The sequence below is a fragment of the Primulina eburnea genome, chromosome 10 (genome assembly GCF_022965805.1).
Source record: "Primulina eburnea isolate SZY01 chromosome 10, ASM2296580v1, whole genome shotgun sequence".
Classification (NCBI taxonomy): Eukaryota; Viridiplantae; Streptophyta; class Magnoliopsida; order Lamiales; family Gesneriaceae; genus Primulina; species Primulina eburnea.
The window spans coordinates 811754-836516 of record NC_133110.1 but is presented as its reverse complement, the minus strand read 5'-3'; the positions used below and the strand labels follow the sequence as shown (position 1 = coordinate 836516).

The window sequence follows — 24763 nt, the reverse complement described above, 5'->3', positions numbered from 1 at the left end:
AAGAATGGGTCTCATGTGAGACCGTATCACGGATCCTAATATGTGAGGTGGGTCAACTCTACCGATATTTACAATAAAAAGTAATACTCTTAGCATAAAAAATAATATTTTTTCATGGATGACCCAAATAAGATATCCGTCTCACAAATACCACCAGTGATATCGTCTTACACAAGTTTTTGCCGTATCACAAAATATGACATGTGAGACCGTCTCACACAAATTTTTACCTAAACAATATTTTTCACGTTATAATAATTGGGTTTCCCGATATATAGCATATTAGCTAGAGTGAACAACAAAAACTGGAATTAATTTGAAAATAAGTTTGCCTGAAGTTCAATGAAATGTACCCACTGCTCAATTAAAATGTGACATGACAGAATTTATACGCAAGAATTTAGCAATAAATTGTTAGATCTATGTCACGAAAAGTTAGGAAAAAAAACAAACGTTTCTGTCATAAATTTGAAATTTAATAGAGTTATTAATTATTCAAGTCCAAGGCCTCAACATCCTTAAATAAATTTTATCACATATATCTGTATTATTACAGTGTGTGTGTGTTTATATATATATATATATTGTCCCAAATGCACAATATAGTGAAGAGATGGAGCATGTGGGATGGATTTATGTAAGTAGAAAATAATGATTTTGAAGCGTATCTAGTCTAAGGACAATAATGCACACATATAAAAAGAAATAAATCAGGGTAATTAATTAACAATACAAATATATTTGATTCAACATGAAAATGTCAACTACTAGTTAAAGTGGAAAGTAAGGACAGAGTTAACTACAGTAAACCCTCTGACTCAAACAAAAAAAAAACAACACAGCAAAAACAAGTAACGGCGCTAACGGCCGTTAACCAGTGGACTAACGGCCGTCTCCTTGCACGGGCTCGGCGGCAGGCTACTCTTCCCCGATACCACTAGGCGACGCACCAACCCGCCGATCCTCTGTCCGTTTGTCTCCGTCAGCATCCGTTTCCCACCGAAAGGCAGAGCCTCCACCCCTCTATCCGACAACACCGCCTCCCCGTCGCCGTTGGCCTGTCATAAGAAAATACCCGTTTTAGTCAGCACTATTCGATGGAGAATATTTCGTTACGATTCATGAAGTACCTGGATTCTGACGTAATCATTGGGATTCCAGCAGAAGGCGTTGCCGAGGATTTGATCGATGGTTTCGGAGACGCCGTCGAGGGCAATGCCGATGACTGCGCCGAAGGAACAATCGCCACCGCGGGTGAGCTTCATTTTGGCGGGGTTGGTCAATAGGCCGTTGCCGATGGAAAGGACCAAGAGATCGTCGACGCCTGTCACTGATGGGAAATCTCTCTTGTTGTGTAAAACGTGAGTTACCGCGGCGGCGGTGGGGTTGTTCATCACGAGCCCGCCGTCCACGGCTAGGCATGAGGTCTTCCCGTCGATGGAGGAGAGCTTGAAGGGCTTGAAAAACGAGGGAGTGGCGGAGGTGGCGCGAATGACTTTCCAAAGCTCGAAGTCGAAACTCGGAGAATTCGTGGCGTCGGCACGAGAGAAAACGAACGGCGCCGCACTGTTGAGATCGAAACATGGTACAATCAACGGTTTGCATGTGTCTTTCAAAGTCAAAATCTTTCCATCATCTCTTCTGAATGCCTCCTTCAGCGCCTTATCCATGCTCTTCCCAGAAAACCTCGTCCGCCGGCGAAAAATGCCACCGCCAACGGCTCTGAACAGCTCCGCCTCATTCTCCTCCACAAATTTAGCGGCGTCACTGGCAGAGAAAAGCGGACGGCCAGCGCCATCGTCGGCAACTAGCAATGCGGCAACGAGAGCACCGATCCCAGTACCAGCCACCATATCAAAAAAATCAGCTATTGCCGCATTGGAATCGCCAGTTTTCGCTCGGATCTGGTCCTCCAGATGGACCAACGCAGCACAGGAGACAATGGCGGTGGTTCCGCCGCCGTCAATACTCAAAACCCTCGTCTTCTTCCCTTCACAGTGGTACAACCACTTCTGCTCAAGCTTAGAAAAAATCTCCAACGTCACCTTGCTCAACTCCATCGATCAATATACAGCAACACCGACAAATTCACAGAAATCCAAAATCACAGCTAAAAAAGGAAATCGCAGCAGTTTACAATTTGACAACAATGCGGATAAGTTGACGAACTTTTCGAAGCTTATAGCACGATAAAGAACAGTAGATTACCGAGCGAGTAGTAGGTACAGCTAGAGCTAGGGAGGATTTATGGAGAAAAAATCCGTGAAAAAGCGAAAGATCACGCTTTACTACTGAAGAACTTTAATGGCGCAAGAATCAGTGATTAGTATTTCTCTCGCCATATATATATATATAAATACACATACACCGAGCGTGTAACTTCAAGATATCGAAGACTGAAGAGTGATGCGATGTGGAAATAGGATGAGCAACAATTAAGTGCAGTGTATTATATATATAGTAAGAGAAAAAATAAATATTTATTTATTAAGTAATAAAAATATTTAATGGATTTTCTTTTGTTTAGTATTTATTAAGAAGGGTGGGAGTAACATAGTACTAAGGTGTGGTGCGTTGTACTTGATTTTTGCCTTTATATTTTTGCATTTTCTTTTGTTTTTATTCAATTAATTACACGCGTTTTGACTGATTTTTTTAGTGCTTATGTGTAAATTTATTGCTCTTATAGTATTAACTGATTTTTGAATATATAGTCAAATTATAATTAAAATAAAAAAAACGTGATGTAATTTAATTTTATAGTAAAATATAGATATTGATATATCCTGGAGATAGCTGATGAATGCCGAATCCCCTCCACTTGAAGTTGATCATTCAAGCGGAGATTCGTTTAATAAAATTGATCGACTTATTCAACTATGAGTTTTTGTGTTAATTAATAAATTTTTTTAAATTTATTCTCGAGAACGTACAAACTCAAACCATATTTTTGATTGAAATACACATATTTTATCAGATATGTATTCCCTTTCTAAATTTTATATTATTTGTATACCCCGTCATATTTGAGTTCCCTATTTTCTAATTTTCAGATTATAGTCTTTTCCCTAAAAGAAATCAAATAATATAACTAGCAAACCAAATAACGGGTTTACAAAACTGTGAGGCCCGGCAACCACGGCCCCATTGAGAAATGTTTCGAAGTTTTTTTAATTTTTCTTTTTTTGCAAAAATCCGAAATGTACTAAAATTATTGTTTTAATAAATAACATGGTTTATTTTTAGATAATACCTCGTATTGCAGAACCTATTTCAGTTTGCTGAGTACTTTCTTTACCGATCATATTTTACCAGATTTCACAAATTTTTTCTTATTTATAAGTCACATTTACCTTATTTTACTTATAAAAATTAAATATTTTAATAATTTAATTTTTTTGTACTTCCCAAATTAATTTATATCTTCATATTGATTTCTAAATTATGACGTTTCGCCCGGCATAACTAGCTAAATATATTTCATAGTAGTTTTAAGTATCTCTAATATAATTATAATTTATATATATTATGCCACTTTAATTGTATTAGATGCAGTGTTAATTATTTTCTTACCTATTTATGTCTATCTCAAACAATTCTATCGATATTTTTTATTTACTCAAAAATAGATATTTACTTCTAAAAATAACATTCTTAATTTTTACAAGAGATATCATTAACTTGGTCTTTGTAATATTTAAAAAACAAAAACAAAAACAAAAAGAAAAACTCGACACACATATTTTGTACATATATGTGCCATTCTAAATATGATATTAGCTAGAACCAAATTAAAAGAAAATATGCACAAAATATGTTGAGATAGAATAAAGGGCAAACCTCTTAAATTATGATAAGGGATCTCCTTCAATCCATCGAGTGTTGATGGGAGCATGATCTAATGGAAGAAAAAGACCTAGCATGATAGACAAGAGCTCGTAAATATAGCCCGAATGACTGCCTACTCTTCTTTCAACGAATTTAAACTGGAAAACCATCTCAAAAAAATTTGTGTGTGAGGCATATGCAGGCAAGTCATTCTTGGCTACTTAACTAAAACTCTCATCTTTCATGTAAGGTTTCTCTTCCTTGTTGAATATTATATATCTCTTCTCAATTTGGTAACTATTTATAGCCAAATTAAGAGCCCAATACTGACCCTACCTTAGCCAAAAATATATTCCTAACTCATCAATAACTTATGCATCATGTAGGAATATATAGATGTATATATATCTTTTGTAAATTTTTGTTCAGTGCCACTTGTGATATATATTGTGTGTGTGTGTGTGTGTGAAATAAGAAAGGAAATCCAATTTAGATTCGAAGATCGTGATTCATGTAATCTGATATTGTGGAGATGGAATGTCAACTATTATATCTCTAGGAACAAAGCACGACTTGAAACCGACATGAGAGAAGGAGGCGGAAGGCAAAAATTCCCATTATTTTTTTTCCTGATGAACAAAATTTTTCCATTTGAATCTCGAGAGACTTGAACATATTTCTTGTGTGATAGACCGTACCAAAGCAATTAGTCTAATAGTGTCAATCAAGCATTATATATATTGATGAGACGGGTTGACCCAGTACATACCATGAAAAGTAATAATATTTGTCATAAAAGTAAGATTTTCATGAGTCAGGTCGTCTCTGACATCCTTTTCACACAGTTAAATCGTAAGAATTTTTGTGAAAAATAATAATCGAGAATTTTTTGCCTTTAGCCTCCTTCTCTAATGTCAGTTTCAAGTTGTTCTTTGTTCCTTAAGATTAATAGTTGACATTCCATGTCCACAAAGCAAGTGTCTTTAAACCAAGATTCAGAAAACAACTAATGTTTTTTTTTAAAAAAAAAACGTTACAACTCATGTATATTCGTACACGGGGTTTGCAATCTTATATATGGAAAAGAAGATATAAAATTTTGATTTGAAAGAAATGAACACAAGGTTCCCTTCGAGTTCAAAAGAATATATATATTCCTACACGGGTTGCAATCGTATCATGGATAAGTTATGGATGAGGTATTTTGGCTAAGGTAGGGTCAATATTTGTGCTCTTAATTTGGCTATAAATACTACTCAAATGGGAAAGATTAATCCTCACACCCTAATGTTACCAAGGAAGATAAACCTTACATGAAGACGAGAGTTTTAGTTTAAGTAGCCAAGAATGGCTTGCCTGCATTCCTCGGAAACAAATCCAGATGCTTTCGAATTGAAAATCGTCGAAAGTTAAGCAGGCCATTCTAGCTATATTGACGAGCTCTTCCCTATCATGTTAGGTCGTTTTTCCATCCGATGTTATGCTGCGAACTCAAAAATAGATCCTAAACCCGCTTGGCGAAGTTGTTTTCGATACCTCTAATGATTATGTCTTTTAGTAAGGTTGGTTGGGTAGTCTTCTTGTCATCTCTCCTCTCTTCCATTTTAGTGTCATACAGAATTCGTCTAGTTAATTTTCTTCTATGCTTATAATGAACTAACTTGATTGAAAACCTCTTTAAATAAATGTTCACGACCACAATTCTATCCTCGAAATGCTTCCATATTATATTCTCGATAAGTCAAGAAAAAGTTTCATCCTATGTTGTTCTCAAATATAATTTCTTTTATTTTTATATTTGTTATTTAGTGTAAAAGTTAGGATTCGAACAAAACAAGTAAACCAAATTAAACAGTGGGCATAACACATAGGCATAGCCCCTTATTGAGTTGCAAAACATGGTTAAAGATCAATCATCCCATTTCTAAAATTTTGCGCTGTTCTTCACCTAATTTTTCTCTTAAATTTCATCACGCGCATTTCCATGGCTTTTGAAGCACAAGAAACAAACTTTGGTGGATATTTTTACTTCAATGAGATTCGAGTTAGAATTATGTACGTCGACGAACAAAATTACGTCATAAAAGCAAACCATCCTCCAATAAACCACTCTAACAACTTTACTTTTGTCCAAAACATTCACTTACCAAAGACTCCTGATATGAAGCATAATCCCACAATTAAAACAAATCCCACGTGAGAAAAACCAGTAATAGCCAAATTTTTTGGAAACATATGATAGATTCCCCGCTGGATGGGCTTTCTTCCATCGGACCATTGGGCGAGGCCTGAGGAGGCAGGATTGGGCTTCCAATTGGAGCTCCAATGGGCCCAAGAGGCTTGGGTACCCGAATATCGACTTTCTGACCCGCCTGGCAGTGGCCCAGAAATCCACAGAAGAAGAAGTAGTGGCCGGGGCTCCGTATGAAGAACGAGTCATTTCCGGTGGAGTAGGTGGCCATCGGAGCAGTAGCGTCGCACGAATGGAAGTCCGAGCGGCTCACTTGCAGCACATTGTGATACTGCGGGTCGAATTTGAAAACTACGCACAAATTCATGTTTTTACAATCGTATCACAAAGTGTGTTTGTGTATATAGATTTAAACTTCCTGTTACAATTCAAACCCACCGGTATATATATATATATATATATATATATATATATATATATATATATATATATATATATATATATATATATATATATATATATATATATGTATAGAACTATGGCGGATTGAGAAGAACGCATACTATATATATGGTATTTACATAAGAAGAAAGAGAACATGCATGTGATGACGAATCCCAAGTTGTTTTTGTTTCAATAATACGGGTATATGCGAAAAGTCAAGATGGAGGTTGGTGAGAAACTGTAGAACCGGCCAGTACCCATCCCAAAGAATTCAAGTTTTTCAAGAAATCAACGAATCATGAATTTAATCAGCTAGAGAAATGAACTTACGAAGAGTATCATTAACTCGAAACGTCTTCGAAGAAGCCCATCTGACGTAATCCACGTTTCCGGTAACAGTCCATCCCCCAGAGTCACCGACTTCGTACACAGTAGCACCCATGATGAATCCCAAAAAAGCCATGAAAGACAAGAGGAACAGTTCATTTTTCTCCATTCCCATGACTGAATTTTGAGAGAGACGAAGGATTAATTTGCGGGGGTTTACAGCTGGCGAGGTAAGTAGAAGCAGTTGAACCGCAGGAAGAAGAAGATCCTGAAAAGAGGGGCTTTATATAACGGAAATTGCAGGGGGGGTGGGTTGCTTTGTTTGGTGAAAAAAAAGCCAGAGCAAGAACGTACTCACTCACATATACTGCGTGAATAGGGTTGATAGCCATTCGAAACCTGGCCATATATTTGACTCTTTGAATGTGTATTTATTATTTGGATTGGATTCAAGATTAGTCGGAATATACCCTACGTGTGGGACAGTGTCCCTATGTGTAGATTAAGAGTCCAGATTTAACCACAAGTAAGATCGAACGAACCAGATTGGTCCGAGCAAGTCTGTTGTATAAATTTCCGTTTTATGACACCATTTTATTTCGAGGATTTTTTAGATGAAGAATTTTTTTTTGCTGTTATGGTCTACTCATTTTCTCACCACTGGTATCTCCGTCATGCCATGAACGAAATATTAAACTGAGTAAATATGAGTATTTAAATAATTACTCAAAATTATTGATCCAATGAATCAAGTCGTCAAATTGAATAATTATTTATCATTGTATTCAATTGAGTGAAATTGTTATTAATAAACAAAATAGAAAAATATATAAAAAATCATAATATTATCTACCTATCAATTTTTTTTTTAAAAATAAAAATATCATTTACTAGATGAAAATATTTATTAAATTTTTTAATTATTTTCTGAATATTTAAAAAGTTTATGTTAAAGTTCTAATTCAATAATAATAATATCGATTCATGAACAATAAATGAACCAAAAAATTCACGATAACTTTATTAAATAAAAAAACTAAAAGTATAATATTATATAAAAATTATAGTTTATCTAATACTTTAGGGCTGCGTTTGGTTGGAAGGATAGGATAAACTAATGATTAGTACGTAAATGATAAAGAAAATGATTGTGGTAGGATTGTAATATATGGTGTAAAATAATATTATGTTTGGTAAGATTTTTAAGTGTAGGATAATTTTGAATTTATTGATGAAAAGACGAAATTGCCCTTCCTCTTCGCGACGGCGATAGTGGTGGCGGCGGCCGGGCGGAAATGGTATGCCGGAAAAGGTCGGCGGGTGATATGGCCGGAAACGATTGCCGAAAAATTACCGACGGATTACGAAAAACCGTCGCTATTAGCGACGGTTTTTTTACAAACCGTCGCTAATTGGCTGTCGTCAGGTATTCGACCGGCGGTCGGCAGTTCATCGCCTGTCGGTCGGTGGTCGGCCGCGGGCGGCGGTCCGTCGGTGGTCGGCCGGCGACGGTCGTGGAGGCGGCGGTGGTTGCGGGAAGTGGTGGTGAGTTTGAATTTAGGAGAAGGGTAAAATTGAAAAAATAGGAGGTATTAAGAGTGGGATAAATAATCCTAGGGGGTGAGGAGGTATTATTTTAACCTACCTAATATAACTTAATCATACCTAGGAGGGATAAGGTAGGTTTATTTAAAAATGAACCAAACGCTGGATTGGGCTGGATAAATTAGTCTATCCCTGCTAATCCATCAAACCAAACGGGGCGTAGAGAGTATGGAAAAATAAATATATAAATTAATACAAAAATCAAAACCATAACCGAAATCGAAAGAAATGAATACGATAATTTCAAACGTTAAGGGATTGTTATTCACACTCCATTTTTTTAATTTAAAAAATACACTTTATATTTCTTTATTTACTCTAAAATATCTAATATGTCCTCAAATGAATTTTTTAAAATATTGATATAAACATACAATGACATTTATTTTTTCTTTTATTAAATATAAGAAAATATTAAAACTAATTAACAAAAAATCTTATGAAACTGTATCACGAGTCAATTTGTGAGATGAAGCTTCTATAAAACACGATTCATGATAAATTATTGTTTTATATTAAAATTATTATTTTTAACTCTAGATATGGACCGAGTCGACACGTTTAATGAATATAAATATGCAATATCGTCTTACACAAGACTTATTCAAACTAATTTAAGAAAATTTATTTTTTTCCTGCTTTGATTAATTTTTTTGTAAGTATGTTTACAAAAGGTTTAATTACACTATTGATTTTAAAATGTTGTGAAACATTAGTGTACAAATATTTAATCTAATGAATTACACAAAATTTGTAAATGCATTTATATTTTGAAATTATTGTGTGTCAGTGTAGATTTAAGTTTTTCAAAAAAAAAAAAATTATTTAGTGAAATAATAACTTTTTTATTTTTATATTTTAATGTAAATTAATACTTTAATTGAATATAAATATATCTTTGTTGGATACTATTTCAAAGTAATACATTTAAATAAATAAATGTGAAATATTATTACTTTTAAAAATAAATAAATTAATGATATGAAGATTATAATATTATTAAATATGGGTTTCACTTTGGGTCAAAGAGGAGGATTGGCCCATTTTCTGAGTTTATTGATGTAGGCCTTGAGCCCAATTTTATACGGGCCTTATACCCATTATGTGGCCCCCGGTAGAATTTTTACATGGTGAACGTGCCTCTGAGAGAAATATCGCTCTTCTTATCCAGACACAAAAATTTTGTACATCAGCTTTACTTCACTTCGGCATTTTGTCGAACGGGCTCTTTCACCACTGTGCCGATGGCATTATCGCCTGCATCTCACATACGCTCCATCTGCTACTCTTCTATCCCAGGTCAGTGAGAAATCTCAGTTCTTGTTCTATTTCCGGTCTCTGCATGTGTTTCATTCTTTAGCCTTCACTGCAGATTCGTATCCAAAATTTGGGAGCGTGGGTTCTTGGAGTGCATCTTCTAGCTACGTAAATTTTCAGGTGGGGGCAAGAGGGTTTTCTGGGAAGCCTTTGGTTGTTAAACAGTCACGGAACAAGAGGCAAGTTGGGTCGAATTATTATTTTTTTTTAAAAGCTGCGTATTATTCTGTTGGATGGTATCACCAAATGAGAATGCTTGTTGTTAAGTTATTTATTTTTTGAATCCGTTCTGGGTTTGATGATTTGTAGATGTGTGGTGTTGAAGTGTGCGACCATTGAAGAAATAGAGGCGGAGAAATCTATGATTGAGAAGGATGTTGTAAGAAAATGGCATTAAGCTGTATCATTAATAGTTTTGGATGTTTCCTTCGAACATGGTAATTATTGTAAAAATCTATGAGTTAAATTTTGTGCTCCGGTTTTCAGAAAGAGAGAATGGAAAAAACTATTGAAAATGTGAGGTTCAGCTTCAATTCCATAAGAACGGGTAGAGCCAACCCAGCAATACTAGATAAAGTGGAGGTACATTTTTTTTCCTCGAGAGATGATTTGCTCAGCATATCTGATATGTGTTCTTGTATCTTATTCGTTGATGCTGTATATGCAGAAATATGGAGTTTGGGAGGTTGTCTTTCAGTGCTTTATATAGTATGAACCGAGTTCTTTTTTTTTTCAATGTCTTATTTTACCATAGCAGGAGCATAATCTTATGCTACTTGTCTGTATCAGATCCGCGATCCTTTATGTTTATCAGTGGTTGTTTTACGAAGTTTATGACTCCTTCTTGTTAATGATGTTTTCTCCAAATTTTCTCTGCTGAAAAATTAGTAAGTATTGGAAATAAGATAAGTCATAGACTTGAAGCATATATAACCGAAATTTTCCAAGGGTTACAAACATTTGTTGACTTTTTTTCCGCCCCTATGCATTAAAGGACACTTGGTGGAAAAAATGAGACAAGTTGTATTAATAGACTTTACTGACCTCATAGCAAGGTTATTTTTCCATTAATATGATCCTTTCGTGAAGATTTGGATTATCCTAATCATCTTAGTTATGCTGCTCCCAATGCCATCGTGCCACTTTTTCCTCCTATTTCTTCAGGCATTGTATCTGTTTCCTTGAAAATACGTTTATCTAGTTTTTGCAATTTCGTACCTTTGACACGTGTGCAACCTATCTTACAATAGAAAACTGAATTTCTTGACTGAATGTCATTTGTTTTATGACCCTTCACCTTTGTAGGTCGAGTATTATGGAACGCCCGTCTCCCTTAAGAGTATTGCTCAGATCAGTACACCGGATGCAAGTTCTCTTATGGTGCAGCCATATGACAAATCCAGGTACATCTTGGTGCTGTATTTAGTCTAAATTGCAAAAGTTTTGCACACTTCTTCATTCATCTTATTTAGTTTTTACCAAAATAATACTGGACAAGCTATGCGGATAAGCTAAGTAGCTTTGAAATCGGTACATGATTTGTTTCAACTCTCCAATCCCCTCTGCTTTCTTCATCAAATAGATGACATAGGTGAATAAGGGTCACTGATAAGCATTGTCATTTAGGAGGTGTAATAGAGCTATGATTGAATGTTCTTGGATATTGCAGACTCGTAAGTTGTTGCATTATGAAACAGTGAGATGAAAGTGATTAGCATGTTATCACGTTTTGAATGGTTAGTTACATGCTATCTTTATCGGATCCAATAATTTTGATTCAGATCATTTACAGTTTGAAGGAAATAGAGAAGGCAATTGTCAACTCTGGTCTTGGTTTGACTCCAAATAACGATGGAGAAGTTATAAGATTGACACTACCTCAGCTGACGGCTGAGAGGAGAAAGGTATCGTGAACTTTTGCTTAATATATAGTTTCTATGACCTAGTTAAAGAAAATGCTTTTACATTTACCCCAAGGCATTTTTGAATTTGCCATATGTAGAATTGAATAGTTACATAGTTTTTCTGATAAATTATGAGTTGATTTGCCTTTTCTGTTAATGATTCTGCAAAATTTTAAACATCGATTTTCCTTGATCTATTATTCCAGGAATTGTTGAAAGTTGTGGCCAAACAAGCTGAAGAAGGAAAGGTTACTGTCCACATCTATGTGCATCTTGTACAAAACACGTTATATATTGCATCTAAGTTGCTATTTATGCTTGTAGGTTGCTATTAGGAATATAAGAAGAGATGCCATCAAATCCTACGAAAAACTCGAGAAGGTCTGAATAAGTTGCCTCATTTAATTACCATGTCATGGTTATATTCATTCTTACCGAAAATCTTGCAGGATAAAAAACTCTCAGAGGACAATGTAAAGGACCTGTCCGGTGATTTGCAGGTACCTGGATTAGCTGATTTCCATTAACTAGTTAAGCGACATATGAAATTCCTACCCATTTCGTGTTCATTACCTTGAACTAGGAATTATTATATGGTTTATAATTTAACATCACTGCAAATCAATAAGATTTACGACCATCTTTTTCTCTATACAATCAAAAAATCCAATTGTTCCTATTAAAAATCGGATTCTTGATATGCAGAAAGTGACAGACGAATACATGAAGAAAATTGATTCAATCTACAAACAAAAGGAGAAGGTACTCCATCTCACATTACAGACTCATTGAAGCTTCATTTCTTTTTTTGAACAACTTATATAGCCGAAACACTTAGAACTTGAACTTCACCCTTTGCGTCCCTTATGTCTTTCAGGAGTTGCTGACAGTATAAGAAAGTGTTGACATCTACGTTTTCGGTTTTTTCCTTGTTCTCGATCATACGAATGAATCCCGCGTGAATCATTGAGCCATTGCATATATTTGTACACCTTAGGCAAGAATGTTATTGTCATGTTTGAAGGGAGATTTAGTGGTATTGTCTGTAATCTGTATTCGGCCTCTATCTTTGGTTTTTTTATCATGTGAACTGATTAATTATCATGTGGAGCCTTCTTTTAGCTAAGGGTCGATACGAACGATATTCAATTTCAACTCATAATATGACACGAATGATGTGTTCAGACACAAACGATTTTATTACGTCGGCGGACTCGATTGGAGTATATGTCAAACTCTCAAGAAAATCAACAAAACATATTTATCAATAATTCATCCAAAGGTTCATCACAAACTCGACTTTTTGCGGCAAATTACAAATAACAGGAAACAAAAAACATGACTTCTTAGGGTGGTTTTCTTGATTATAAAAAACATAAACAAAATGAAAGGAAACGATCTAATTTATGTGTGTGTGGGTGTGTATATATATATATATATATATATATATATATATAATTATTAAAAAACGTACAAAGAAAAAAAAAACCTAAATAATCTTCTCTTCATTAACACCCTTCAACTACTTCCCAACAAACCATACCTAAAATACGACAAATATTTAGATCTCCATTGAATTACTATTTGAAAATTTGACAGTCACGTCTCATCCCAGAGTTCAATAATCTATAAGCATCACTAATCTAAAGATTTTCCAAATTATAAGATTTTATTCTTAAGATAGTAATGAAATCTCAATGAATGTTTTAAAATTACATTCAAATGAATTTATATGAGTAATTGTTGTCGAATAAATGTAACAATTTATTACATGGTTTTACTTACATTGCTGTCAAATAAAAGTCAAACTTCACAGAGCCTGAATTTATCTTATATTTTCAAAATTCAGAAAAATAAATAATCGAGAGATGACGTCAAAAACAAATGGGACGAGGGGTGAAATATCGTACCGACTCTGGCTCCACCAGTGTCGCCACCTCATCCGATTACCCTGGAATAAGCTCCACCGTCCGACCCGGAAATTTGGACGGCTGTGATCTCGCATCATGATGCATTCAGTTGGGCGCCACGGGGGCTCCTTGTGGCACCCACCCACCACTCAGGTATTAAAAAGAGAGACTGCCATGTCGGAATATTTCTTCGAAAGATGTGGGGCCCAAATTGATATCTCTCTAGTACAACCGAAACTGCGGTAGGTACAAACCGATAGAAAAACCCACATTCGTTTCCACTTGCGGTGAAAGTTTTTATTTCGGGGCTTTTTAAAGTCTCCAATCAGGATATGACACGTGTTTCAAGTTAGTGTTTTTTGTCATGCAAATCTGAGATTATTTCATGCTAGCATAAGGGTAGTACCCTAATGCTAGATCCAAGGGCCCAAAATTGATTTGGATATGTGGGGTCCATAAATTTATGTAGACCCCACATGTCCAAATCAAAATTAAACCCTTAGATGTGGTGAGGGTACTACCCTTATGCTAGCATCTCATCAACCGCAAATCTGATCAGCTCCAACTAACGCGTGAGGGAACTATTCTAAAAACAAATAAAAATATCATACAACCATATTTATATTTATAACAATTATATTTTAAATTTTTATTATTATTTTGTGATATTTTGTATTGTATTTATTATGAGATTTTAATAAATATAATTTTTATATTTAATTTATTGAGTTATAAGAATTGATGTATAAATTTGATTGTACTCAAAAAAATTATCATCTCTCCTATTCTGAATTAACCTTTTCATTATATTGAATTATATATTTTGACAAGGTTAAATAATTAAAGTTTATGCATTATATATTAGCTAATAATTTTACTTCTCCCACTACATAAAATATTTTATTCCAAATTTTGGTTATTTTTAATAAAAAAAATACATATTGTAATTGTAATTATTAAAAGATTGTGTATAATACACATATTAAATGTGTAGGGCATCCATTTTATCGAGTCAATCTTGAATATTTTTTTATATCTTTTATCGGGTAAATCAGTCTTTACAATTTTTAATAAAAATATTAATAAAGGCAATGTATACTCTTAAATCTTAATGTATATTCGTAAGCTCAATATATATAATATATAATTCAAAATATTATTATAATGTACTTTTGTGTGATGAATATTATGAGATCATTAACAAAAATTTCATGAAAATAATATCCTTGTGAATAGTAATTATTATCTTAATTATAAAAAAATATATTTATCCCATTTACTTTCATTTTCGTAGAATTTATGTTTCATAACAAAAAAATATAGTCAGGATTCAAAAAGACTATGTACTTTTTTCTTGGAAACAAAAAATACTGGTTATTTTGGTATTGTAGCATTCGTGCTAATTTACCTTTTCTCAACGATAGCGACTGTAATTTGCTTAAATAATGTAAGTTTTTACAAATTATTATTAGATACGACAGTAATAATAACTTTATAAAATAACCTAAAATTTCGTTTTCAAAAAAAAAAAAACCTAAAATTTAATGCAAGTAATGTAATAATCATATTACATTAAATAATTTACTACTTCTAAAATGAATTGGAGTTGAAGGGCTTTGAATCTTCTCTGCATAAGTTAAAAACTCCAGGGTAAAAATTTGTGTAAGACAATTTCACGGATCTTATTTATTGAGACAGATATATTATTTGAGTCATCCATGAAAAATTATTATTTTTTATGTTAAGTGTATTATTTTTTATTCTGAATATCGATAAGATTGATTCATCTAATAAATAAAAATTCGTGAGAGCAGATATACTCAAACTTCAATATAAATATTATTAATATACTATTATTAAATGTAAAAGACAAGAGAAACATATATAATAATTAAGTACAGGACTGTAAAAATAATATATCGTCTCTCATATTTAATAGTAAATAAATGACCACGTGGCAGAAACCGCCACGTAGGCACGAGATGAATATGACCGTCAGATGAAGATTAGATTCAAGGGTGGAGATGAGGTGTAGAGGGAGATAGAGTGATCGGTGCGGTTCATCTTGCTTTATGCAGTAGGTTTCGCGTGAGAGTTAAATATGACAACAAAGAAAACAGGATAGATAAGACTTGAGAGTGAGAGAGTGCGAAAAGTGAAGAATAGAAAGAGCACGAAAAGCAAGGAGAGAGAGGAAAGAGGATCGCGCGAAGAGGAGATATTCGACGAATTCTCTCTTTCGTTTCCGAATCTCCGAGTGTGTTTTCTGCAGATTTCGGTGTATCGGTTTCTTTCTGTTTTGCTTTCATTTCTGCTGGCGAGATGGCTGGGAATCGAGCGAATTACGTGATTGTTGGGAGGAAATTGGCTGTATAATGGAGAGGAGCAGAGATTTGAGTATTGGGACTATTTCCGCCGTCAACCGTTTGTCGAGGAGGCGACAGAGAGTCACCTCTCTGAAAGATTCAAATGGTTGGGAAAAATTCGTTTAGAATCTCTGTTTTTCGATTGTTGTTTTGTTAAGTGATTTTTGAGATTTCTGTTATTTATATGATGTTTTCCGCTTCTTTTTTTCCTCTCAGAAGAGGATACGGAGATGGAATTGCATGAAGCAGTGAGATTAAGAGATAGAGAGCGATCGCAGAAGAAGGATCGAGATCCGGAGTTTCCGAAGAGACGAAGGATTGAGAGGTACGCGATGCAGCAGAAGAATGGTGGTGAAGGTTATAGGGAGAACGAGAGTACTGACGCGACGGATGAGGAGTATCTTGAAGAAGAGGAAGATGAGGGAATTCATTTACTTAATGGATTGGATCACTCGTCACTGCAGTCTTCGTCTCTAACGAATAATCGACGAAACCTCCGTACTCTTCGGTCCTCCCCCGTGCTCAGAGCCTCCGTGGATGAGACGATCGGTGTTCCCATTCCTCGAAGAGCTCGCTCAAGTATGATGTCAAACATAAGTATTTTTTGTCTTTGGCAGTTTTTCGGCTTTAAACATTTTTTTAATCTTAATCCGTTTCTGTTGATTAATTTTGATTGTTTTTGTTAAACTTTACAGCTTCAATGAAGAGGTTGCATGACCACCGTAATTCAAGCAGCGGAAAAATATTAGTGGGGGAATTGGGTCACCGGACATTTCCATCATCTCCAGCGACGGCGAGTAACATTTGTGCCGGCGGTGCATCGCTTTCGGCTTCCGGTGCTTCTAAGAGAAAGAAGATGGTTACTCTTTTACATGGTTTTTTGTGTTGTAAATCTATTTAGTGCATATTAATGAGGTTGCTTGACTTGGATTTCCTGTCCTGTATCTGGTTTTGCAGAAATCTGTAGACCCAAGAGCACCACGTGTTTTAAAGAGTACATCCAATCCCAGGCCGTCTTCAGAGATTCAAGATGACGTAGAGATCGAGGTCGTGGAAGCTCTGTTCGATCTGATGAGACAATCTCAATCCCTGTCACAGTCTTCCAAAAATGAAAAAACAATCGATAACGATAGCGTAAACGCTGCTGATGAAGGTCAGTCGTCGTTCTTTTTCCCTTGCGTGTTTTATCGAAAGTTTTCAAAGTTTGGTTCTCCAAAATTTACTTCATAATTTGTGGATTTGGGGTGGATTGCAGGGTTGACAAAGGGTGGAAAAGAGGATAAAACATTTTTACTTCAGTACGGGAAATCAATAAAAGTGGATCCTGAAACAGCCATGGATGATTCAATGGCGGAAATGAACAAAGACGAAGGAATTGAGAAAGAGAAATTTCCAAATGACTCAGCTCCACAGTGTGGTGATGGGTTTTTGAACACAGAAAAAGTGTTGTCTCCAAAAGAAAGCGAATCGCCATCATGTGTTAAAGTAGATGCTTATGAAGTACAGAATCCGAAAGTGACAAGAGCGTGAGCATCCTCAGTTTGCTTCTCTGTTTCTTACTTTTGTTTGTATCTTTTATCATTATACGACATTCATCTTCTCAACAATTCTGATTATATTTATGGTTGGATTGGCAGGGACGATACCGCGATTGTGGTTGAGGAGGCCAAGAAGGAAGCCAAGTTAGAGATTGATTTAATGGTGAGTGTACGCTGAGTCCAAAATTCTTTTCTCCAATTATGAATACTGAACTTACGAAGGAGAAAAAACTGGAGATAAATGTATTTTGGACAGGTTCCTCCACCTGTAACGTCATCTCCGGAAAAAGATATTTTGGGTGATATGGCACTCTTTCCTAAATATATGGCTCACGATGTTCAGAAAATGTGTAGATCTTTCATGCGATTGATCCAATTTTATTTCTGGTTTTTTTTCCTAAACAAGGATTTTATTTATTTATTTATTTGTATTTGTATATTTATATTGTATTATCATTATATTATATTTATTATTATAATTATGATTTTTTTAAAAAATATTATAGTTTATTGTTTTTTTTAATTTGGCCGAGACTATTCCGCTTACTCTGATACAGAAGAGTGCAACAATTTCAAAGGATGATCGCGGAGAGGCCGTCAATCGCTTGCCGAAGCTTGATTTGGAAGAGCACTATCATGATAAATCAAGTGTCAGAGACGGTGGGAAACAGCAGCTGCGGGGTCATCAGGAGCAGAAAAATCAATGTGAGGCTTCTGAATAAGAATTTGCTTATCCGTCAATCGACTTGGTCATTTGCCATTCGGAGATTTATTTTCGGCTAAATGGGACATTCTTTTCGCAGCGCAAACTTCATTGTTACCTTTCCAAATTTCTCTCGGTGGATGGCCTAGTGTTCTACCTCATCCAGGGTATGTTGCATATCTATGAGAGGTTTTGTTAATTTGTTTTTTTAATCAATGCTGCTTGATGCTCAGCCAGTTGTTCTGCATGCAGATATATGCAATCTCAGCAAGCAGTTTTGCCCGTGGTTGACAGGGCCAGATTTCCTATTGCAATGCAGGTACTCTATACATGGGGATTATATTTATGTTATTGTTTCCATTATTTGTTAACTTGCCAAAAACACGGGAATTTTGCAGCCCCCAAAATTCACATTCTCACAGCCAAAGAGAAGTGCAACTCATCGATACATTGCCCGCAGCATTCAACAACATCAGCAACTTATCACAAACTCGTTGTTGTCTGGGCCTGCTGGTGTCGCTACTTTATGTGGAACCATGCCACCAACGCAAAGGTTTATGAATGGAAGCCCTGCCGTTGGTGATTGTCAGAGAAAGCAGAATTTGGGTGTTATTACTATGGGAAATGGAAAAGATAAAGGCTCTGAAGTTCCCTTGGCGTTGAATTCGACAAAAAATAAAGAGCCAATGCTTCAACTGGCTTCACTCCATACCACAGTTAATAATTTTCTGGTTATTTCTGCAGTCTTTGCCTTTAAATCTTCAAATCACAATTACAGCTCTTATTTTTTGAGTTTTATGTAATTTTCCTCTTGATTTGTAGCATAATCCTGCCTTTATCTTCCCACTTGGGCACCATCAAACAACGGTGATGGCACCAGCTAAATCATCTGGACCGGCCCAATCTGCTTCTGCAAGTGGCAACATGTCTCTGGGTTCTAATTCAGCTAGGGGACCTTCTGTAAATTTGTCCTTGCCTGGAGAAGAAGCTGTTATGAACCTCGGTATTCCGAACTTGGCTTCTACTGAAGTTGCTCCATGTATGGCAGTGCTGCAAAACAATGGCCGTCAATTTCCTATTTCAACAAACATGGCTATGCCTAAGCTTAAAGGAGTGCAGTCTCCTCCTTTCCCTTTGTTCAACTCCTCTCTATACTCTTCTACAATGTTCGATGTTTCTCAAAGTCAGAAGCTCTCAAGTACAAAAATCGTTGACAATAATTATCGTAGTCTAGCTGCTGCACTTTCAACAGAGACAGAGAAGCTGCAATTCCCACCATCACATCCGTCCAACAAGTCCGACCCAGAAATTGGAAGGAAAGGTAGTGCATTGTATACGGATGCACGTCAAAGGAGTACTGAAAATAGAGACGAACTCATCCCGCAACCATTTCTGGCATCATTTGGTTTAAATGCTCCATCTTGTCCGCCTCTTAACTTCTCATCCATGGCACAAAACTCTGCTATCTTCCCAGTGCTTCAGGACATGGCTTGGAATGGTTACCAGATGGCAAAACAGAAGAATTTTCAGACATCTGAGGGAAAAAGTGTAATTGGTTCTACAAAGGTTGACGATGGATTAAAACGTACCTTGGGAAAGTCAGAAACCCATGGTCGTAAATGTTCCAGTAACGATGTATCACCTGTCTCCATGATGGGAACTTCCATAGTTGATGGATTAGCTGGAAGTGTTAATTTTTTTCCGTCCGTTGCAAGTGGAAACCAACAGCCGTTTCCTCCGTCCTTGCTTTCTCAGACATCTGGTGTATTACCCATCCTTCATCAGCAGCAGCATCAGCATCAGCAGATTCAACTCCAGAAGCATTATATGCAGCAAATGCAACAGACAGAAACAGCTAAAATAAACGCCTCAGCCGGTGATGTGCTGCCTGGATCTTTCCTTCCTGGTAGTTTCCCAATCCGAAACCCTTTTTTCTCAAAAGTTTCTGTTCAAATCGATAACTCATCGTATTCTCACAATTGGCAGAACTTGCCTAGATCCGCAGCGCCTGAAGTGATGTCTCAAACTGCACACTTAAGTGACATGAATATCTCCCAACCAAAAAGTTCTTTTGGGAGTCATTCGGTCTCAGCTGCATCACCTCAAGGGCAGCAAATTGTCACCAACAAGCAGCCAGTGCTTCCAGTTGGGTCGACATCTGACCCTCTATCTCAAGAAAAACAAGTGGTGGTGAAAGAATGGCATCCAACGTCGTCAATGCTGACTCAGCAATCTCAACATTACCATCCCAACAGATAGATGCTTCTCCTAATGGACCCAGCCAGAAGTCTTCTCCAGCTTGTCGATGGAACGTGCCATCAATCTTAAACCTATGCCCTGGCCAACTCTCAGAGCTCAAGTACTGCAAGAACTTTTGTCGTTGACGAATGCCTGAACCGGACTAAAGATAAGTAGTTAACGAGTGAGCAGCACTTTGAAAATAGTTTGCTGGGAAGTTTGGTATAGTAGGATGTAGGTATTGTAGGACCACATTACATCAAGTTATATTCAAAGTTTTTGAATTTGTTAGGGTTGAAATTTTGAAATTAATATTATTTAATCCTCTATTGGTTTCAGTTTCACCCCTTCTTTTTATGGTCTGTACAAGGAAGTGATTGTTCGTATCATGTCATCCATCCGATTCTTTCATTATTTTCTTCTGATAGGTGGGGGGACCATTTCATTTGTTTTTCTGTCCTCGAAGAAGAAAGGTTTACAATGAATGCGGGTGTTGATTTTATGATTTTTATTTGGAGTTTTCCCATTTTTCCTCCTGAATTTAAGCACCATTACATCATATTCCCTCTTTTTGCGTCTGGCTCAAGGGTGGTCGCGAAACATTTTCAAGAAGAGTCAATGCCAGTTGAAATATATATCTTATCTATTGTATTGTTTAATATTTAATTTAAATAAAGATTGTCGAATTAATTCAGCATGTTATGTTATATTTTAGTTCACATAATTTTTATAATATCACTATCTAAAACAAGTCTCTCTATTTGGAAAAAAAATAGAGCCAGATCAAATAACAAGTACACTGATCTTAACAAATTTTGCTCTCGAAAGATAATATCAATTTTTTTTCTCATTGTACCCATCAACTATTGTAATTGTAATGATAAAAAAAATCATAAGAAAATGCAAACGCAAAATGAAAAGGATTAGTTTAGAGTATAATTGCAGTTACACAAAAATTCACATACCATAAAATTATAATTTATGTTAAATATAATGTTGATGTATACATCACATGGAAAGGTCAACAGATAGGTCATCAGAAACTCAGCTCCAAAAAAGGCTCCCAAAGCTCCAAATATATAACGTTTCGATGGTATATCAAGAAGATTATATTTTATTTCCCAAGCAGAGAAGCCAAGTTCCGCGCAACGTCTTCTCTGGCTATTTTATCAAAGGATTCCTTGCCAATGTAAAGATCGAGGACCGAACGACACAAGAGTTCGCTCTCTATGCTTCCCACGTCTTTTCCATCAACTACCCAAATGTAAAAGAAAAATAAATCGAAACCTTCATGTGAGATTGTGAGTTCTTACTATTGCTCTACATAACTTATTCACCCACACTATGATTCAGAAAAAAGTCACAAATGCCCAATTGTTCAAGAAGTAGTGGTTTGAAAATGCCAGTCCCCCCACAAATGAATGACACTAATCTCAGCTACCCATTCCTCAATCCTTAGTGAAGTCCTATCCCATCTCTTAAAGAGTATGTAAACATCGCTTTCTTAAGTGATTACATTGCGGAAAAAAAAGGAAGAAATAATAAAAGAGGCCAATAATAATACCCTGGCCCAAGACTGCCAGAAAATAAATTTGACAAAGATCTTACTTGTTGTGCGAAGCACATGACCCTGCTCCCTCGAGAGATCAATTATGGATCCCCGTGGTATTTTGATATCATCTTTGAACTGAGACGTGAATCTGTCAACAAAATGTCCTTGTTCATTACAAGTCATTTTAAAAATGTCGCCATATGTAGTGATGTACCCATAGAATCACTTTCGTACCAGCCCATCGGCACCTCAAAAGCAAACAATAACGAAGCATGACATGGACAATATGAAGTAGAAAGAATGATCCCGAAATAGGATGCTAGAACGCAACGAATTATGGAAAAACCTCATCGATGGTCGTCGTTCACCTAGCAGATACTGTATATAGGTTATGGAGGCAAAATGAAAAAGAAATATGACAGCTTCTTTGAAAAGAGTGCTACTTTGTCCCAAGTTAAGATCGGATGTCAAGTTTACAAGAAACTGTGGATTTACCAAAAAGTTTAAGAGGCCTTATGCTGACGGCCAAGATGACTAGTTTTCGAGGTTCATGGTCGTGGTGACTAGTGGTGACAGTAGTCGAGAAGGTTTTGGCTAATATAACACATGAAAGGAGTAAAGAAAGAGCACTGAGAAAAAAACTCAAATGCAGAATTTTCCAAGCATAAGAAACAAGCATTCCTTGTGGTCTAAGGATTCGACTCTCTATCATGCTAATGAAGACGATACCAAATGGGTGAAAACCAAAGTGATACCTTTGAAGCAATTCTTTGTTATCCAATCCCCCAAACTTCTGTAACCTGCTACCGACAGACTCTTCGAAAGCACTCCTCACAGAACGAATACTCAGTCTTCCGTAAACTATTTGAAGCCTCACCGTCATGCTGACACCACTCTCCATGAGATCCTCCGTCAACTCCTCGTTCAATTTGGGAACTAAAAAATCTCCATGTTTCTCACTAAGGAACTTTTTCACATCATCATGATCAGCATATACACCTATCAATCCAAAGCCAAGGAAAATGCCAAATAACCAAATTTGACAAAGTCAAAATCTAGACTTTATCAACTCAAGAACTTTTAGTTTAACGATGCAGACAACTGGCCTAGCTTTGGATTTGCAACATTTTCGTCATTAGATTATTTGCACACATAAATCCATCAAATATCAGAAATATTTTCACAATTTGTTGTAAAAAAAAAAGAAGAAAGAAACTAAGGGAAAAAATATAATAAAGAGAGTGAAGATCAGAATCCAATACCAAAAGCATAGACATCGATATTCTTCAACCCCAAAACTGCTTTTTTCCGCAACCCAACTCCGAGGAGGCACTGGGAATCCCACAGAACCGCCGGAAACGACATTCCAGTCCTCGATTCAGTGATCGGAGACGAATTCAGAGAAAGAGAAAGAGAACCCCACAAGGGATTTAGCATGCTTCCGTTGTGTGTGAAATTAGACGCCAATAAATTAAGTGCGTTTTGAAGAAATGGGCTGTTGGTATTCTGTGAGATAGCAATGCCAGCGCCAGCGGCGGAGAATGATAACGCGGCAACGGCGGCGTAAGAGTAGAATTTACGTGAAGAAGCATTAGCGGCGGCGGAGATGGGTGGCTTTGGGGGCTGAGGAAACGAGAATGGGAAGCGAAAAGAAACCATTGTTTTGGCGTGATCCGAGCAGTTGTGACAGTTGTATAGAGCAGAATTCCAGGTCACGTGCTAAGTGCGTGCAAGCTAAAATGGGTCGATTTGGTAAAAAAAAAGTTCTTTGGGCCTTAATCATAGCCCAGTAATTATCATTTTCTCCAATTTATTAAAATGAACGGGCTTAATTAACGGGCTTGATACGTCTGAATGGTTTTTGGACTTGAACTTTGTCTGAGAACAGAACGAGTTAAGCCCATTTTAATCCCTCTTTGTACCACATTGCTTCTTTGAGGTCTGGTTGTTTAATACCAACTTGTTTAAGATAATATAATTTAGAAGTTTCGGTTTTTTTTTAGCAAAACTTTTATAATTTATTCGCTTTTTGAAGTAGAAATTGAAAAAAATCAGATACTTGTTGGAAACACTATTAATTATTATTATTTTTTTATGTATGATTTGTTACGAACTTATACGTTTAGACATAATACATAATTAATTATGAGTGAGTCTCATGTGAGACGTGTCAACCCTACCCATATTCACAATAAAAAGTAATACTCTTAGCATAAAAAGTAATATTTTTTCATGGGTGACCCAAATAAGAGACCCGTCCCACAAATACGACCGTGAGACCGTCTCACACAAGTTTTTGCCATTAATTATTGATCATATATCAAGTATCCAGTGATTCAATAATTGAATTATGAAACATAATTAATTATGGAAAATTTAATATCCAGTGATGTACTTGTTTTGTTAATACAAACAAACTTGCGAATTATTACGGTTTTACTCCAAATTATGAAAATTGTTTCACGCTTGGATTGACATATGTGGTCAGAACTCAACAATAGAGACAAGTTTGGAGCATTGAGGAATCGGGTTCGATGATTCCCCTGCCAAAAATAACAAATTAATCTCACAATATTATTTTATCTTCTGTTTCTTTCTTCCTATTGTACCATATTAACCAATCATTCTACCAACTTGGTAAATAAATAAATATTAATTATCATAATAATTTCGAACATTATATAGATGAATGAGATGCGAGCGATCGAGATCTTGTCGTTTTATTGAAAACTATGTGTTAATTTAACTCTTTTAAAACGAGTTATGCTACAAATGCTACCAAATATATGCTGTTGAACTCTAGCAGAAAATTTAAATTCATTGTGTCCAAACCCACAAGT

General features: G+C 35.9%; 4 protein-coding genes across 7 annotated transcripts; 2 read left to right on the top strand and 2 right to left on the bottom strand.

Moving 5' to 3' along the window:
- Window positions 1–681: 681 nt before the first annotated feature.
- LOC140804066 (probable inactive patatin-like protein 9) lies at window positions 682–2443 on the bottom strand. Its single transcript, XM_073159947.1, has 2 exons — window positions 1131–2443; window positions 682–1058 (listed from the first exon to the last, which is right to left on the bottom strand). The coding sequence occupies exons 1-2, from the start codon at window positions 2058–2060 to the stop codon at window positions 861–863; spliced, it is 1128 nt and encodes a 375-aa protein (XP_073016048.1). The 5' UTR covers window positions 2061–2443; the 3' UTR covers window positions 682–860.
- A 7066-nt stretch (window positions 2444–9509) lies between these two features.
- LOC140804065 (ribosome-recycling factor, chloroplastic) lies at window positions 9510–12742 on the top strand. Its single transcript, XM_073159946.1, has 11 exons — window positions 9510–9694; window positions 9768–9891; window positions 10022–10091; window positions 10199–10294; window positions 11018–11115; window positions 11505–11616; window positions 11823–11864; window positions 11941–11997; window positions 12066–12116; window positions 12322–12378; window positions 12494–12742. Exons 1-11 carry the CDS (start codon window positions 9523–9525, stop codon window positions 12509–12511), a joined length of 897 nt encoding a protein of 298 aa, XP_073016047.1. The 5' UTR covers window positions 9510–9522; the 3' UTR covers window positions 12512–12742.
- Window positions 12743–15622: 2880 nt separating this feature from the next.
- LOC140804062 (protein TIME FOR COFFEE-like) lies at window positions 15623–20782 on the top strand. Of its 4 annotated transcripts, none has more exons than XM_073159943.1 (12): window positions 15623–15998; window positions 16109–16489; window positions 16588–16751; window positions 16850–17045; window positions 17148–17418; window positions 17530–17593; window positions 17988–18135; window positions 18234–18300; window positions 18386–18452; window positions 18532–18864; window positions 18956–20039; window positions 20131–20380. In XM_073159943.1, the coding sequence occupies exons 1-12, from the start codon at window positions 15902–15904 to the stop codon at window positions 20148–20150; spliced, it is 2892 nt and encodes a 963-aa protein (XP_073016044.1). In that variant the 5' UTR covers window positions 15623–15901; the 3' UTR covers window positions 20151–20380. The 4 variants fall into 4 exon arrangements, with proteins under 4 accessions (XP_073016044.1, XP_073016045.1, XP_073016043.1 ...); XM_073159944.1 differs by having other exon boundaries at window positions 20120–20353; XM_073159942.1 differs by having other exon boundaries at window positions 16109–16471; window positions 18956–20782.
- A 494-nt stretch (window positions 20783–21276) lies between these two features.
- On the bottom strand, window positions 21277–23613 carry LOC140804061 (fatty-acid-binding protein 1). Its single transcript, XM_073159940.1, has 4 exons — window positions 23186–23613; window positions 22679–22922; window positions 21980–22071; window positions 21277–21625 (listed from the first exon to the last, which is right to left on the bottom strand). The coding sequence occupies exons 1-4, from the start codon at window positions 23580–23582 to the stop codon at window positions 21486–21488; spliced, it is 873 nt and encodes a 290-aa protein (XP_073016041.1). The 5' UTR covers window positions 23583–23613; the 3' UTR covers window positions 21277–21485.
- Window positions 23614–24763: the final 1150 nt, after the last annotated feature.